The sequence below is a fragment of the Rhinatrema bivittatum genome, chromosome 7 (assembly GCF_901001135.1).
Source record: "Rhinatrema bivittatum chromosome 7, aRhiBiv1.1, whole genome shotgun sequence".
Taxonomy (NCBI): Eukaryota; Metazoa; Chordata; class Amphibia; order Gymnophiona; family Rhinatrematidae; genus Rhinatrema; species Rhinatrema bivittatum.
The window spans coordinates 232,026,654-232,045,829 of NC_042621.1; the positions used below are offsets into that span (position 1 = coordinate 232,026,654).

The following is a 19,176-nucleotide window of genomic DNA, read 5'->3' on the forward strand; positions in this document are numbered from 1 at the left end:
TTTTAGCCAAAAGATTTTCATTCAAAAATTGGAAGAAGGATCCATCAGAAGAAAAACAGGATTATGATAAGCATTGGCAACTTAAATTTAAGACATGGATAAGACAGGCTAACAGAGAATTTGAAAAGAAGTTGGCTGTAGAGGCAAAATCTGACAATAAAAACTTAAAAAAAAATATCCAAAGCAGAAAGCCTGCAAGGGAATCGGTTGGACCGTTAGATGATCGATGGGCTAAAACGGTACTTAGGAAAGATAAGGCCATCTTGGAAAGATTAAATGATTTCTTGGCTTCGGTGTTTACTGAAGAGAATATTAGGGAGATACCCATTCAGGAGATGGTTTTCAAGGGTAATGCTTCAGATGAACTGAACCAAATCACGGTGAACCAAGAGCATGTTGTAGGCTAGACTGACAAACTGAAGAATAGAAAATCACCTGAACCAGATGGTATACACCCCAGGGTTCTGAAAGTACTAAAAAATTAAATTTTCGACACATTTCAATTAATTAACCTATCATTAAAATCATCCGTTGTACCTGAAAACTGGAAGATGGCCAATGTAACCCCGATATTTAAAATGGGCTCCAGGGGTGATCCGAGAAACTATAGACCGATGAGCTTAACTTCAGTGCAGGGAAAAATTGTGGAAACTGTTATAAAGAATAAAATCTCAAAACATTTGGATAGACATGGTTTAATCGGACAAAACCAGCATGGATTTACCCAAGGGAAGTCTTGCCTCACAAATCTCCTACATTTTTTTGAAGGGGTGAATAAACATGTGGACAAAGTTGAACCAGTAGATGTGGTGTATTTGGATTTTCAGAAGGCAATCAACAAAGTCCAGCATGAGAGACTTCTAAGATAGGGATAGTAAGTGATGTCCTTTTGTGGACTGCAAGCTGGTTAAAAGACAGGAAACAGAGAGTAGGATTACATGGTCATTTACGAAACGACTTTAACAAGTTAAGGTAAATTGCTTATTTGCTCTTTCATATAATAGAAGGACTAAGGGGTACTCCATGAAGTTAGCAAGTAACTTATTTAAAACAAATCAAAGAAAATTCTTTTTCACTCAGCACACAGTTAAGCTCTGGAATTCATTGCCAGATGATGTGGTTACAGCAGTTAGTATAACTGGGTTTAAAAAAGGTTTGGATAAGTTCCTAGAGGAAAAATCCATAAACTATTAATAAGCAATAGTAACTTGAGATTTATTTAATGTTTGGGTACTTGTCAGGTACTTGTGAGTTGGACTGGCCACTACTAGAAACAGGATACTGGGCTTGATGGACCTTTGGTCTGACCCAGTATGGCATATTTTATGTTTTTATGTAAAAATGGCCTGATACACGTGTATGTGGACCACATGTGAGCAACATGAACTTTAAGAAGCTGGGAATAACATGCGTACATATCTGTGTGCACGTCATGAATAAGAATGTAGAAAAGGGGACGGGGCATGGGCATTCTGGGACGAGACCAAGACTTACGCAGATAACCCTGAATTTTGCAGGAGGGGAGAGAGAGAGAAAGAGATAGACTCTGTAGAGAGACAATATGACACTTTCAACAGGGTGGTTTTTGTTTTTGTTTTTTTTTAGAGGGGGGCGGTGTTACATTGGTCTGCCTAGGTTGCAAGGGTCTGTCGACCCTTGTAATTCCACCCCCCCAAAAAAAAAATCCACCCTGAGTTGAAAGTGCTCCTCTTACAGCAGGAGATATATATAGTGTCATATTGTCTCTCTAACAGAGTCTCTCTCTCCCCCTCCCAAGGTCACTTATGCAAGCATGTAATTAAAATATGCACTTAAAGACTGAATTCATATGTGTGTCAGGAATATTTTAAATGATAAGCATACATGGATTTATGGGTACATGCATGGGCTCCTCTTAAAATTTAAGTGATACTGATTGATTTTAAAAAATACATATGTGTGCTTACATGCATAAATTACGCCCTCCAAAGAGATGATGTACCTTTTTGCCCGTAAATATGTACTCAGACAATTACCAAAGTATTTTCAAATTGAACTTATATGTTTGTCTTGAAAATTCTCAGTAAAGATCTGCAGGTACATTCACTGCTATATGATGTTTCAAAATTTAACTAGACAGTAGGAGAACATAAGAAAACTTCACTAAGGTACGCTAAAAATGTTTAAAAAATGCAAAAGAAAATAAAACTCAGCTTTTCTTTCTCAATGGGAATAATGCCACAAAAATGAGGTGAAAAAGACATGATATTCATTGAAGTACTCTTCATGCTGGCAGATGCCCACATTCTACTGCACATGCTAAGAAGAGTCAGAGAACTATTCATAGAAAGCTCTGGAAATCATATCATAATAATGTTACCAACATGTGTGACTGCTCAATTATTTGTCTTCAGAGAACTGATGAATATACATTTCTAGAGCAATATTTTGGAAAATTAAACATAGGTTACCTGCATTTAAAGTAACTGTTTCTTGTGAACCATCAGTCTGAAATGGCACGTCAAGGAGAGGGAAAGTAATGCATACAGATTCTTCATGGTGCACTAAACTTAGCTGTGCATGGTTTGACTGTTTTTCAACTTTTTTGGTCTTCGTTTTTTTCTTCGCAGGAGAAGTGCTATTTCTTTTTGAATTTTGTGAGGTACTGCTCATTGTAGAAACGCCTTTGGCTATTCTTAAATTGAGAGATGGAAGGAGTAATTAATATATATTACATTTACTGATGTTCGTTAATTTCAACAGCAAGCATAAATCCAAATTTAAACTGTGAGAGAATAGAAAATATTTATACAGTATGAGGCCTATACAATTCAATTCATTCTAAAAAACAAGTTTGCTTACTGTAAATAGTGTTTTCCATAGATAGCAGGATGAATTAGCCATACTGTCTTAGTCGTCCTCCAGGCTGTTCAGGGCAGGGCTTCTCTCAAGATACACAGAGCTTTGCTCTGTGCGGTTGCGCAGTGGTTCCCACATGTGCGCCTGGTCTTTTCAGTTCATAAGATAGTAATGAAGTGCATCGAACAGAAAAAACAGGTAGAAATTAGAAGAGGCTGTCCAGGGAGGAAGGTGGGATTGCATGGCTAATTCATCCTGTTATCTATGGAAAACAAACTTGCTTTTTCTCCGTCGATAAGCAGGCTGAATTAGCCATGATTTCTGGGAGTCCCCAGCTTAAAGTTGACTGTGCACACTACTGACAAAGCACCTGGAGGAATAATACAGTCTTTTGATGTAGGTTGTACAGAAGTTCTGTGTGCCCAACCCGCCATTTCAGTAGACAGCTCTAAGTTCTAGTGGCGTGGCGTAATACTGCTGCTCCCAACGTGGTGTCTGAAGCTGCCTGTTGGTCTAGACAGTAATGAGATGTGAAAGTATGGAAAGATGACCAAGTAGCTGCCTTACAAATGCCCAACACTGAAAACTGCTGCAGCTCAAAGCTGATGTGCCAAAGGTTGAGTTGAGTAACAAAAGTGAATGCATTGAGTTAACAAGTTAGCTAATGTCCTCTTCATAACCAGTAATCCCCACACATTTGGGTTGAAGGATACATAATGCTGGGATTACAGACACTAGTTTTCTCAAACATAGATTACTGCAACTCTCTATTACTAGGCCTTCCTACAGGACTATTAAAACCTTTACAGTTATTACAAAATACCTCAGCAAGACTTTTATTAGGAACAAGGAAATTTGACCACATCACCCCCTCGCTGATATCACTACACTGGCTGCCAGTACAATCCAGAATCTATTATAAAGTATTAACACTAATTTTTAACATCATCCAAGCTAGAAACTCCAGCCTAATAGGTGTGGCACTTCAACCATACAAATCGCAGCGAACACTAAGACATAATTATCTTTGTGGATACTAGAATGTCCTGAATTTCTGATGATAGAGGAAGGTGACTTAATACCTGTTATGGTAGTGGTTCCTTGGACCGAGACGAGGGATGATACCCACCGATATCGTCTAGGTGTGCTCGTCTCTGGCGGGTGGAATATACTGCAGCACAATCCGGCAAGGAGTCCCCAGGTACGGCAGTCAACAAAGTCAGAGTTCCAGGCAAGGGTACAAGACAGGCTGCAAACAAACACAGTCCGAGTTCCAGGCAAGGGTCAAAGGCAGGCGGCAAACAAACACAGTCCGCGTTCCAGGCAAGGGTCCAAGGCAGGCGGCAAACAACACAGTCCGAGTTCCAGGGAAGGGTCCAAGACAGGCGGCAAACAACACAGTCCGAGTTCCAGGCCGGGGTCCAAGGCAGGCGGCAAACAACACAGTCCGAGTTCCAATCCGAGTCGGGGCCAGAAGACAGGTAATCCAAACCACAGGTCGGGGCAGGCAGTGAAACAACGAAATCCAAATCCAGGCAAAGGTCCAAGGCAGGCGGCGAGCAACAAGTCCAAATCCAATCCGAATCAAGCCAGAAGACAGGAAAGCCAGAACAACAGACAACCACTGGAACCTGTTGCAAAGGCGTCTTCCATTCCTCAGAGGGAGTTTAAATCTCCCTGGCTGATGATGTCATCTTCCTGGGCCGGCCTGGTCTTGGCGTCGCGGCCTCTTTAAGAGGCGGGGCTTGCCGCATCTCTCCCGACGCTGCTCCCTGATGTCCAGAAGCAGTCGCGCTGTGGCCCGTGCGCTGCTGCCCGCTAAGATGGGGACCCTGTGCTGGCATCGTGGAGGAGGTTAGGGGGGTCTGGTCGCAAGTAAGCGCGGCTGGGAACCACAACAATACCTTCCTTTCAATCTCAAGCTGTCAGATGAAGAGAGAAATACATGGGATGTAGAAGCATGCCTCCCTCCTGAGACAGCAGATCTGCAGTGTTCCCCAGCGAGAATGGTGGTTGATTTGAAAGCTGTACTAGATAAGTGTACCATGGTTGCTTGGGCCAAGCTGGGGCAATGAAGATGAGATCTGCTTCCGCCGCGATGCACTTTTAGATTGCCCTACCTATTAGCGGTATCGGCGGGTATGAGTAAAAGATCTCCTATCCAGGGGATCAGGAACACATCCCGGGAGACTCTGCCTTGGCTCAGGTACAGGAAGCAAAATCTTGGCAGTTCTGTGTTGCTCTCTGTGGTGAAGAGGTTCAGGCATGGGACACCCCATCTCCTGAAGAGGTTGTTCGCCATCCTTTGATGCAAAGCTCACTCATGGGGATGGAAAAACCAGATGAGTCTGTCCGCTTCTGTGTTGATCACCCCGGGAAGGTTAAGTCACTTATAATTGAATGGCATGATTCTCTTCCCATTCTAGAATCAGTACTGCCTCTTTGCATAGTATCCTGGAACCAGACCCGCCTTCCTTGTTTATATAAAACATGGCCAATTGGTTGTCCTCTTCCTTTGGAGTTGATGAGAAAAGGTATATATATTGCATGCCTTATTACCCTTAATTCTAATAGACTGCTTTGGAGAGTGCTTTCCTGTGGTGACCAAAGGTCTTGTGTCTTTAGGTGAAGCAGATGAGCTCCCCACCTCCTCATGGATGAAACTATGGTTAGGATTAGTTGATGCATGGGGTTGTGAAATGGTGCTCCTCCTTAGTGTTGCTGGGTTCAAAAAAGGTTTGGATAAGTTCTTGAAGGAGAAGTCAATTAACTGCTATTAATCAAGTTTACTTAGGGAATAGCCACTGCTATTAATTGCATCAGTAGCCTGGGATCTTCTTAGTGTTTGGATAATTGCCAGGTTCTTGTGGCCTGGTTTGGCCTCTGTTGGAAACAGGATGCTGGGCTTGATGGACCCTTGGTCTGACCCAGCATGGCAATTTCTTCTGTTCTTATGTTCCTTCTAGAATTGATAGAGTCAGCCAATAGTTTATGGCCCTCTTCATGGACTGAGTCATAGTTACTTGCACTGACATTAGTTGGGTGCATTGTGACCATTAGGCTTTGAGTCCCCACTGCAGTCGCCGCATGTGAAGGCGAGTGTGTGGAATGACATAAATGGCTACCACCATGTGGCCTAAGATGGTAAGTATTTGACGTGCCAAAGGGTGCGACTGGGTTTGTAAGGGAAGAGCTAACTTGCAAAATGTTTTGACCCTCTTTGACAGCAGAAAAGCTTTGCAGATAATTGTGTTTATTGTTGCTCCTATGAACTGAAGAACCTGAGATGGTTGAAGGCTGGAATTCTCGTAGTTTATTATAAAACCTAGATTTTCTAGGCAGTTTATTGTCTGGAGTAGATGTGAGTGAATTATCCTGGACTTCAATGAAACGAGAAGCTAATTGTCCTCATGGGGAAGACTTATATCCCCTTTCTCCTTGAATGGGCCACAGCTATGGCTAGGCATTTTTTGAACACTCCGGGGGCTGATGATAGTCTAAAAGATAGGAATTGTATTAGTAGTGCTAGGCATTCACCTGAAAACACAGGTAATGCCATGAGGAACTGTGCATAGGAATGTGAGAATAAGCATCTTTGATATCCAAAATATACATCCAATCATTGAGTTGTAGAAATGGAAGTATGGTTTTGTAAGCAGGTTTAAGGGTGCAGGGATCAGTCTGCTATAGGACACTTTCAGTTGCCCTCCTGTCTTACTTCATGATCCTAAGCTCAGGATAAAGACAATGTGCTCTCCCCAGAACTAGAATTTTATTTAACAGATTTGGCAGGATTTCGCATTTAGAAGCTAATAATAATCATGTCTCTGACATCCTGTCTACTAAGCACCAGTTTACCCTAAAGAAAGTTCTTTGCTATGGGTGAGTTCACATATGCCATAAATCTTAGCCTGCTTAATATATTAATACTTATTAGAGATGTGAATCGGAACCGGTATCGGTTCGGATTCCGGTTCCGATTCACATTGTGAAATTTTTATCTTGCAGTCCGATCAGGTTTTTTTTTTTTTTTTAAATCGGCTGCACCCGAGCCGATAACCAAAAAATACAGCCGACTCTTTAAAATGAGTTTATTAGTATCCCCCCACCCTCCGGACCCCCCAAAATTTTTATTAAATAACTGGTGGTAAGAGCAAAGGGCCATCGGTGCCATTTTGATTAGTGGCAGCCGACAGCCCGAGTGCGGGAGAATGCTCCCAGGACCCCCGCTGGACAACCAGGTATTTAAAAAAAATTTGGGGGGGGGTCCGGAGGGTGGGGGGATACTAACAAACTCATTTTAAAGAGTCAGGTTGTGTTTTTAGGTTGTGTCCTTTTTTCCCGCGCCCCCCCCCCCCCCATAACAATAAGAAAACCCAATAAATTAATCGTGGGGTTTCCTATCGCTATCGGGGACCCCCGATATCTGACGATATTGAAAATATTGGAAGATATTTTCAATCGTCAGATAAACAATTCACATCCCTAATACTTATGGCTAACTTACTTACCCCCTGGTCCAGACTTCATGTGATCTCCCCTGTTTACCTCTGAAGCAGGCTCTGGTTGGAAAGCTGTAAAATGTGGACAGGCAAGGAAACTTGACTCTGGGACTGGTTCTGGGAGAGCTACTGGCTTGCTTCTGGGTCCCTTCCCATACTGGCAGAGCTATTGGGCTGCTCTTGGCTCCCCGTCACCTCAGACAGCTCACTGCTGTCTCTCATCAGGACATCTCCTCTCTCTGTTCTCCTGGCCACACTTAGTCTTCTTTGTCCTTGATAGCAGGGAGTGCTGGTCTACTTTGGACTCCCCTTTCGCTCTTCCTTTCTGGGTCACTCTCAGGGTTCACTCCTCTTTCAGGGTCTCGCTCCCAGGGTCCCTCTTTTCCTTATTTCCCTCCCCTATGAGGAAAGACTAAAGAGGTTAGGACTTTTCAGCTTGGAGAAGAGACGGCTGAGGGGGGATATGATAGAGGTGTTTAAAATCATGAGAAGTCTAGAAAGGGTAGATGTGAATCGGTTATTTACTATTTCAGATAATAGAAAGACTAGGGGCACTCCATGAAGTTAGCATGTGGCACATTTAAAATTAATTGGAGAAAGTTCTTTTTCACTCAACACACAATTAAACTCTGGAATTTGTTGCCAGAGGATGTGGTTAGTGCAGTTAATATAGCTGTGTTTAAAAAAGGATTGGATAAGTTCTTGGAGGAGAAGTCCATTACCTGCTATTAATTAAGTTGACTTAGAAAATAGCCACTGCTATTACTAGCAACAGTAACATGGAATAGACTTAGTGTTTGGGTACTTGCCAGGTTCTTATGGCCTGGATTGGCCACTGTTGGAAACAGGATGCTGGGCTTGATGGACCCTTGGTCTGACCCAGTATGGCATGTTCTTAGTAAATATGCATAAGCTCATGCATAATTACGTGGTGGGTGAAGGGTCTTTTCCGCATTGCAGGACTTTTCCCCCTTCCCATTTCTTCAGTGGGGAGGGGGGGTCCTGCCATGTTGCAGGTTTTTTCCCCCTCCCAATCTCTTGGGGGGGAGAACTGCCACGTCTGTATGCCAAGCTGATATGCCAGAGTGTCTTTCTCTGTCTCAGACTGCCCCCCGTATCTTCCAAGGGTGGGGGTCTTTCTGACCTCTGGACTTGCTTGCCGATCCATAACGCCCCCTTAGGGGCTTAGCTGCTTTATTGTTCTTCTGTCTTCTTTTTTATTTAAAAAAGCACTTACAAACAGGCAGATCTATATAAAGTATCCTTCGGTGTATCAGGGCAAGGTCTCTTGTTTTTCCACTAAGGCAGATTTTGGGGCCTGTCAGTCTTGTCTGCATACTTCTTTGGCTATTATGATTCATTGGATATCTCCCTACATTTTTGAGAGATGTCATCTTGAATTTTTCCCTCCGCATGAATTTGTTGAGAGCCCAAAGGTCCAGTATGGGGCAGAGACCCCTACTCTTCTTTGGGATGAGGAAGTATTGGGAATAAAATCCCTGATCATGCTGCTGCTGAGGCAGCAGCTGAATCACTTGTTGTTGAAGTAGCGAGTTCACTTCCTGCTGCAGAAGTAAGTTATTTGACCGAGTCCCAAATGTTGGTACAAGGTGTGGGAGAGATGGATTTTTCTTGAGGTTTAGTCTGTATCCATTGCAAACCACTCTGAGAACCCATGATTTGACATAATAGACATCGAGGCCTGATAAAAACGGATATCCTGCCCCCCATCGCCAATGGTAACTGTGGTCAAACTATACTCAAAGATTTTGTTGCAGCTTTTGATTAGAGGTCTGCTGCTGCTTCTGGGTTTGTTGCGCCCTTTGGTGCCCTCCAGGATGAGATTGGTGCCCTTGCTGTCTTGGAACCTGGTAAGGCAGTGGCCTGTAGGGAGTCTACACTCTGTACTGTCATCTCTGGTAAAAAGGCATCTTATAGCTTGAATAAAACCATGACGGTGACTGTTCTAGTGGTGACGTAAAAAAAAACCAGCCACATTCTATTCCTTCGACTGAGACTGTCTCACATAGCTTGTCCCCAAATTGTCTCCCTTGCATGGCAGGTCACCCAGCTTCTCATGGTCATCATCGCATATAGTGCTCACCTGGAGCCAGGCTATTCTGCGAGCTGCTATTGATGACGCCGATATCTGAGCAGATGTTTTGAATGCTTCATATATCATATGCAGGAAATAACGCAGTTCCTTTTCCATATCTGCTATTGCTTGGCTCTGTATTTGTCCATCCACTGCTGTACTGGAGTGTGGCCTGATGGCTTGCAAGCACTCATACACTCAGTGATGTAAAACTGGTGTTGCTTTATATTAGCATTGAGTATTACCACCTGAAAAAACCTTCTTACTGAAGTTATGCAGGTACTTATTATCTTTACCTGGAAGGTCCGTTGGAATGCAGGTGCAGTTTTTTTGGCCCTTTTTATGGCCGACTCGACCACTACCAAAGCATGAGAGAGTTGGACTGTGCCATAATGCATGGATTTCCGCATACTAAATTTCAAGTTGGTTTTCTGAGATATAGGGGGACCCGAATATAGGGACTCCCACAACTTATCCATAGCCGCATCCAAAACCACATGAGATGGGAGTGTGGTTGGTTCCGATAGGACATCAAAGATTTTTAGTATGTCCATTACTGGTTCTGGGGAAGTTGCCAGATCTGGATACCGGTCATGACAGCTTGACACGTCTCATTCCTGGACTGGTGAAGATGGAAATGAAGGCAGGGATAAGCCTCCTCTAATGGACTTGGAGGTTGAAGTTGGTGACTCAATTCCAGAGAAACAAAAAAAGTCCAAAGAACATCCAAGATTTGGAACATGGCCTGTGAGGCCAGTCCTGTTGGGTTTGTCATGGGAAGAAAATCCTTCTTCTTCTTTTGCGGAGGAGTAGTCTCATCTCCTCCATAACAAATATGAGATGGAGGTCTTTTAGTTACAATCCTAGATGGCTTAACGCCACAAGGAGAACGGAGGAATCAGGACTCTGCGGTGTTCAGATGGACCCTGATCCTTACAGCTGGATTTATGCCTCTTAGATATAGCCTCTTGAAACTGAGGCAGTTTCCTCTTCTGCTTGGAAACATTTGAAATGCCTGCATGGACCTTCCTGGATGAAGAAGAACCATTAGAACCTTGATGCATTGGGGAAGATGTTATGTTCTCCACACCAGACATATCAGAAGCCAATAGCTGCTTTGGCATGAATCTGACTTGTGGATCCTGACGCCATTATTCGTGAGTGGCTCCCTTATTACTTTCTTTCCCATTATGCTTCGATGCTTGCTGTTTAAGTATCGGGTGTGTCAATGACTGATGCATTTGCATTGAATACCTCGACTTTGTCTTATGTGTCATGGTTTATCCCTTGTATCTTGTGTCTAGGGTCAGTGTGTAGACTCCAAGCGTCACCTTGCATCATGTGCCATAGGTGTCGATTGCATCACCTCTTTTGGCCGAGTTGCATCATGCATCGCAGGGCGCTATGTTTCTCAACTCCAGACACTTTTAGGTGATGATTTTGACTAAGCTTTTGGCCTTTTATGGGGCTTTGAGACAGCTTTTGCAGTCTCAAGCTTTCTGGGAGTTTTTTCCACCTGGTTCTGCCTGTCTTGGTCTGTAGTGGCCATCGGCCCCACCAATGATGCTCACTTAGGCTGAGTAGGCTGCTGAGTTTTGGGGCCTGGAGAGGAATGGGTGGAACAATGCTCCGGACTTTGGGCAAAAGAGCCTGACAAGGCTGCTTCCTTTTCCCTCCAACTGGCTATATTCTCAGCCCATTGTCTTTGGGCTTTTGGTGATCTTCTGCCACAATTGCGGCAGGATGCTTGCTTGTGGTCAGGCCCTAGGCATAGGTAGCAATAATTATGACCATAGATGACACACATAATTTTGCCAAACTGGCAGTATTTGAACCCTGGAGTCTTTGGAGCACTAAAAAGTCTTGTTTGGGATTCACCAAATTGAAGAGAAAGTTATGAGGAGAAGAAAGTAAGAGAGAAGTCAATCTGCACATCTATCAGGAAGAAACAGAACTGAGGTGGCCAGACAATTGTGCGGGAAGCACCACACAGCCAAACAGAACAAAGCTCTGTGTATCTTGAGAGAAGCTTTGCCCTGAGCTGAGCTGGAGGATATCCCAGACAGCTAATTCAGCCTGCTTATCAACGGAAAAACATTTTTTAGTGTGCGAGTATGCAAAAGTTTAACATGATGATGAAACATCACTTAATATGGTATGCAATAAGTTTTACCAGTTACATGTTAAATTAGAGATGTGCTTTTGTTTGAAATAACATTTGTCTATGTCATTTCATTTGTTTTCTTAAACTAAGCAATTAAAAAAAACATGAAATTTTATATTTTATTTTCTATTGGTTTTTGTACATACTGGGCCAGATCTTAAAAGGTATGGGCGGGCGTAGATTTGTTCGGGCAACCCGATTTTATAACATGCATGCGCTGCCACGCGCATGTTATAAAATCCAGGCCCAGCGCGTACAAGGGGGTGCACACATGTGCACCTTGCGCGTGCCGAGCCCGAGGGGAGTCCCGATGGCTTTCCCCGTTCCCTCCAAGGCCGCTCCGAAATTGGAGCAGCCTTGGAGGGAACTTTTTTTCCCCCCCCCCCCCCCACCTTCCCCTCCCTTCCCCTATCTAACCCACCCCCCATCCCTAACTAAATCCCCCCCTACCTTTGCTCCAAAAGTTACGCCTGCCCAAGGCAGGCGTAACTTGCGCGCGCCTGCCGGCTGCTGGCATGCCATGCCCCAGCACAGGCCACTGTGCCGGAGCACTTGACCCCCACCCGAACCGCCACCATGCCCCTGGCCATACACCTTTTTTGAAGCCCCAGGATATACGCGCATCCCGGGGCTGGCGCACGCAGGGGTAGGTTTTCGGGGGTTATGCGCATAACCCTTTGAAAACTTACCCAACTATTTGCAAATAGTTTGCATCAATTCTTCCGACATACATCATAACCCCCCTTGTTTTATACCCGCCCCCCCTGGAGGAGGCTGAAGTTCCACCAGAAAGGTAATATTTATGAAAAACCTGCATTCACATGTTCTGCCCCTAATCCCTTCCCTTTGTTGAAAAATAGACCTCCCCACCCCCAGCTGCCAGCCCACCCACCACCACCCTAGCTAACCCTCCTGACACCCTCTAGACTTACCAAATTTGCCCTGGTGGTCTAGTAGGGCTCAGCAACCATCATTTTCCAAAATGGCTCTGGCCAGTCCTTTGCCCCTATTATGTGACAGGGGCCACTGGTGTCCAGCACAAGGTAATAGAAGAAAGAAGACATTTGGGAGGCCTCCTCCTAGGCCTAGACCTCATGTTGGGCCCAGGTGCCAAGCCTAGGCTTTGATCTCAAACACAGGACCGGGCCTTGGCAATGAGACCTGACCTTGGGCCAGGCTCTGAACTGGACCTATGCCTAGGTTCCATAAGTCAGTCTTAAGTCAGTGAGGCCTAGGGATTACTTACCCCATTGACTTCAAATGAAAACAAAAAAACAAATGGAATGAACAAAGCAAAAATTTGATCTATGAAATGAATGGACAAACCAAAATGAAAATTTTGCCTCTGCATATCCCTAATAGAAAACTACCTATTATGGTTCTCTAATGAGAGTAAATTAAGGAAGAAAAAGAAGAGTTTCCTTATGAAAGAGAGGAAAAATAAAAAAACAAAATATAGTTTAATATAAATATACATTTGTATGCAAAAGTTTAGGAACCCCTAGTCAAAATGCATTATTTCTTATTTTATTTTAAAACTTTTATATTCCGCTAATAATGGGAGCCATTACTGAGTGGATTACAGTCATTAACATAGTTTAATATAATTAAACAATTAAAACATTATTCATAAAATCATAATTATAAAAATGCTGTCTGAAAAACAATAAAGCCTTCAGCTGCTTATGCAAAACTTTTATATCATCTAAAATCCTGTGAATCCAGCACAGAATTCCATAAGGAGGGCCCAATGGCAAAAAATACTCTTTGCAGAGTATCCCTTAATCATAGCATTTTAATTGTTGGAATATCAAGCCAAAATTTCCCTTCAGAACGTAAGGCACGAACTGGTTGATAAATTTTTAATAAAAGAGGAAAGATAAGTTGGTCTAGCCTGTTTAATAGTTTTAAAAATCATGACTGATATTTTAAATTCAATGTGCTGCTTCACTGGAAGCAGGGCCAGTGTTAACATTTTTGCTGCCCTGTGCGAAAACCCGATGTGCTGTCGTTGGGCGTTTTCCCCAATAACCAACCCAGAATGCATCTGACGACGTGGACTATCCCCGAAAGCTAATGCTTTAATAAACTGATTAGTCTATAAGATGCCACTCAACTCCTATTATTTCAACACACAATATAAACTGTCAAGTCTCACACTCTGTTCCAATCCCCCTTCTGCTGCCAAAACAGTCTTGCTCCCTCCATCAATCGAAACTATGAAATTTAACACCCCCCCCAAAAAAAAACCTATTTTACCCCATTTATAGGTCCAATATTTCTAAATTGTGCAGTATTGATCCCCAGGTGCTCCTTCCCCACCTACTAGTACATAAAATTGATGCCAGCTGGGCCCTATACTCAGCACCAGTTTGTTGTACAGAAAAACATGCACTGCTGTGGAGCCAAGCAAAAAAATCAACAACAACAAAAAAAAAGATACTTGGAATGCAAATAGTATTATCTTTACATGTCTTAGGTATGGGTTTGGGCCTTGGACAGCCAATAATTAAGTAAAAATCCCATACAAAACAGTACTAACTGCAAGCGCTCAAACAGGAACAACCCTATCTATGAAAAGGCAAATATTACAACAGTCCCTAAAACACCTCCTATTAGGAAAGCAGAACAAACCCGTCTGTTCTAAATTATTATATAGAAACTATATATGCTAGCAGAATACCTCTCCTCGCTTACACATACAGAACACAAACAGACCTTCACCAAATACAGAATAAAGAGCCCATAAAATAGAAATAGAAATGTGTAGACAGAAACTGAACTAGAAACTCCAACAAGCTAGACTTGTATATTATGAAGCAATGGAAAAACAGAAATCACCAATCCTCATAAATCAAAACAATAAAATCAAGAATTAAAAATCAATCATAATAAGCCATACTAATAAAAAGAATATTGCCAAAAAGATTACAAATAGAATAACATCCAGTAATTAAGAACTCTCATATAAATATTTCCAAACGGCAATAAACTATTTCAAAATAGCAAACACCTAATAATTAAAACAAGAAGGGAAAAATACCTTGCTTCCCATACCTGAAAACTTTTGATTTCCAGTCATCTTGAGCTTGTCATGAGATGAGCATATAGGAAATTCTAGCAATGCGAGAGTGGAGTAATGCAGGCCGGTCTGCACATGAGGAGGAGCAGCAGGAAGGATGCTTATAGCTTTAGTATGTTCTTTCACTCTGCACTATTCCTGTAAATATCTTATTAAGTTTGCAAACAATGTTTTCATTTTTTTTCTCCTGAGCAATTAAGAGCAATTCTTGATTGCAGAAAACCCTTAACTTCATCTCCAGTGTCAAATTAGGCATTTGGGCATATGTGCTAACAGTTTGTCACATGTTATTCTGGTTACTTAGATATTTTTTATTTAATTCTACTTGATTTTTCTGACTCCTTCCATATGCTGTACTTTTAGTTATGGATGATGGTATTTGTGTTCCCTTATTGGTTCTTGATATGTTTTCCTTATGTTATTGCTTTATAGTAATATGTATGAATTTCCATGCAAAGTAAATTATTTATTATATAATATATAATTACCATAAATAAAATAATTAAAAAAATGGCTTGCACTACTGTATAAAAATTGCCTTGATCCAGGATAAATTTCAAATGGTGGAGCAACTGAAGCTTAAAACAGCCAGATTTTAATAACTGAGAAATTTAAGTTTTTAAAGAAAGCTAAGAATCAAATAGGTTGCCCAAGTTATGCAACACCTCTTTAAATTGAATGTTAGTCCCCAATAAAGCGATGGAAGATAAATTATATTGCAATAAAAATTTTGAATTTTTTAAGAACCATATAAGCTTCAGTCTTCTCAGGGTTCAATTTAAGAGGATTATTTGTCATCCAGTAATATATAAGCATAAGCATTAGCAAGTTAAATATAAGACATTGATAAGACAGGCTAAAAGAGAATTTGAAAAGAAGTTGGCCTTAGAGGCAAAAACTCACGGTAAAAACTTTAAAAAATATATCCAAAGCAGAAAGCCTGTGAGGGAGTCAGTTGGACCGTTAGATGATCGAGGGGTTAAAGGGGTACTTAGAGAAGATAAGGCCATAGCAGAAAGATTAATGATTTCTTTGCTTCTGTGTTTACTGAAGAGGATGTTGGGGAGTTACCCATTCCAGAGAAGGTTTTCATGGGTAATGATTCAGATGGACTGAACCAAATCACTGTGAACCTAGAAGATGTGGTAGGCCTGATTGACAAACTGAAGAATAGTAAATCACCTGGACCAGATGGTATACACCCCAGGGTTCTGATGGAACTCAAAAATGAAATTTCATATCTATTAGTAAAAATGTGTAACCTATCATTAAAATCATCCATTGTACCTTAAGACTGGAAGGTGGCTAATGTAACCCCAATATTTAAAAAGGGCTCCAGGGGTGATCTGGGAAACTACAGACCAGTTAGCCTTACTTCACTGCCAGGAAAAATAGTGGAAAGTGTTCTAAATATCAAAATGACAGAACATATAGAAAGACATGGTTTAATGGAACAAAGTCAGCATAGCTTTACCCAAGGCAAGTCTTGCCTCACAAATCTGCTTCACTTTTTTGAAGGTGTTAATAAATATGTGGAAAAATGTGAACCAGTTGATATTGTGTATTTGGATTTTCAGAAGGCATTTGACAAAGTTTCTCATGAGAGTCTTCTAGGAAAAGTAAAAAGTCATGGGATTGGGGGTGATGTCCTTTCGTGGATTACAAACTGGCTAAAAGACAGGAAACAGAGAGTAGGATTAAATGGACAGTTTTCTCAGTGGAGGGGAGTGGGCAGTGGAGTACCTCATGGATCTGTACTGGGACCCATGCATTTCAATATATTTATAAATGATCTGGAAAGGAATACGACGAGTGAGGTAATCACATTTTCAGATGATACAAAACTATTCAGAGTAGTTAAATCTAAGTGGATTATGATAAATTGCAGAAAGACCTTGTGAGACTGGAAAACTGGGCATCCAAATGACAGATGAAATTTAATATGGATAAGTGCACGGTGATGCATATAGGGAAAAATAACCCATGCTATAGTTACACAATGTTAGGTTCCATATTAGGACCTATCACCCAAGATAGTGGATAACACACTGAAATCATCGGTTCAGTGTGCTGCAACAGTCAAAAAACAAACAGAATGTTGGTGAATAAAATGGAAAATGTCATAATACTTCTGTATCGCTCCATGGTGAGACTGCACTTTGAACACTATGTACAATTCTGGTCACCACATCTAAAAAGAGATATAATTGTGTTGGAGAAGGTACAGAGAAAGACGACCAAAATGATAAAGGGGATGGAACAGCTCCCCTATGAGGAAAGACTAAAGAGGTTAGGACTGTTCAACTTGGAGAAGAGACGGCTGAGGGGGGATATGATAGAGGTGTTTAAAATCATGAGAGGTCTAGAACGGGTAAATGTGAATCGGTTATTTACTCTTTCGGATAATAGAAGGACTAGGGGGCACTCCATGAAGTTAGCATGTGGCACATTTAACACTAATTGGAGAAAGTTCTTTTTCACTCAATGTACAATTAAACTCTGGAATTTGTTGCCAGAGGATGTGGTTAGTGAAGTTAGTGTAGCTGGGTTTAAAAAAGGATTGGATAAGTTCTTGAAAGAGAAGTCCATTATTTGCTATTAAGTTGACTTAGAAAATAGCCACTGCTATTACTAGCAACAGTAACATGGAATAGGCTTAGTTTTTGGGTACTTGCTAGGTTCTTATGGCCTGGATTAGCCATTGTTGGAAACAGGATGGTGGGCTTGATGGACACTTGGTGTGAACCATTATGGCATGTTCTTATGTTCTTATATTCTTAAAGACTTCCTAAAATTTTAAGTAAGATCTGACAAATTATTTTATATTGGAAAAAAAAAAAACAACCCAGGAGTCATCTGCATAGATTCTAAAACTTATGGAATTCTTTTCAACTAAAAAGCATAGTGGTTGTAAATAAACATTAAACAGAGCTGCAGGAAGACTGGATCCCTGTGGTACTCCTCAGCATAAACCGCCCAAACATACTGCTTGCATTCTTGACTCCTAATAAGATCAGAACCAAGAAAAGACTGTCTTTCCCAAATCCCAAATCTTTAAGCCTATTCACTAGTATAGAATGAGATAACATATCAAAAACAGATGAGACATTGAGGAATATATCAACTATGGGAATACCATCATCAAAATGCTTGAGAAGAAAATTAGAGAAAGAGTGAAGCAACATCTCAGTGCTGTGCTTCAGCCTAAATCCATTCTGGCAAGAATGCAAAATAAAACTATTTTTAAGAAAATATTTATATTGGATATAAATCAACTTCTCTAGGAGTTTTCTCAGAGAAGTCAGGTTAGAAATTTGTTTGAAAGTAGACTGTAAATCTATGTCAATGCAACCCTTTTTAATAACTGGTCTGATAATCGCTTTTTTATGATCGGTAGGAACCTTTTCTTCTTTTAAGAAAATGTAAATTAGTAAATGCAAGATAGCCAAAAGTTATTTCCAAAGAATATATAAAATAAAGGGTGGACAAGAATCCAAAAGACAAAGGTGAATTTTAAAAGCCCAGCATGTGCATAAATTAGGGGATGCGCTCACAAGTCGGGTTTACGCACACCGACCACATTTTGAAAGCTGCCCAGATGTGCGTATATCTCCCACTATGTGCAGCTCTCACTTGATTTCAAAAAGGGATATGGTGTGGGAATGGGTGGAGCATGGGCATTTTGGGGCATGGCCAAAAGATGTACACATAAATACCTATGCGCCCTTGCACACGTCCAGGTGCACTGCCACGTAGTTTATTTCTGCTAGGGAGGAAGATGTAAGTTTAAAACCCATTTCTGATGGGTTTAAAGGATCTGGGATAACTGGGCAGAGTGCAGGCAATCAAACTAGGGGAGTTTGCAGGACCTAGCTCTTAACTGGGTGAACTGGTATTCAACCTGGTGAAACTAGCAAGGGCGTGGAATCATACCTGTTATAAAATATCCAGACTTATGCAGAAGAATTGGGATTTGTGTGCCCACTTAAAATTGGGTGCACACAGCCAAGCTATTTTATAATGTGCATGCATATGAATTAGGTGAAGATAATTCCACAGTTAAAAAAATCCTCTAATCCTTTTAACCTCTCAGATTGTGATTGCTGCTCTGTCTACTTTGAACAATCATGGGCTCCTGTAAGCAGCTGAGCATTTCAAAATCAAGATAATCCTCTCTGATAAAGCAGAGAAAGGCTACAAAAAAATCTTTAAATGCTTCCGGCTAGCAATTTGAACTGTCAGAAACATTATTGAGAAATCGAAGTAACATGGAACTGTAGAAGTCAAGGCAAGATGAGGAAGACCAATAAAAATCTCTGATAAAAGTGCCCAAGAACTCATCAAATTTGAAAACCAGAATCCACATATTACTGCAAATGACCTGGTGTAATCATGCACAGGTTGCTTACACAATAATGATTTGTATGAGAGGGTTGTCAGAAGGAAACACTTTCATGACCCCATTACAAAAATTGCTAAAACATGGAACGCAAAA

At 41.4% G+C, this 19,176-nt stretch overlaps 1 protein-coding gene across 8 annotated transcripts in view; it reads right to left on the bottom strand.

The window, feature by feature from the left end:
• The window catches only part of KNDC1 (kinase non-catalytic C-lobe domain containing 1), a 283,690-nt gene that overhangs the window by 99,510 nt on the left and 165,004 nt on the right, over positions 1-19,176 (bottom strand). For all 8 annotated transcript variants that reach the window (XM_029609968.1, XM_029609973.1, XM_029609974.1 and 5 more), the window contains one exon: positions 2,451-2,674. In XM_029609968.1, the coding sequence (XP_029465828.1) occupies positions 2,451-2,674 (224 nt within the window). The remainder of the gene's footprint in view (positions 1-2,450; positions 2,675-19,176) is intronic.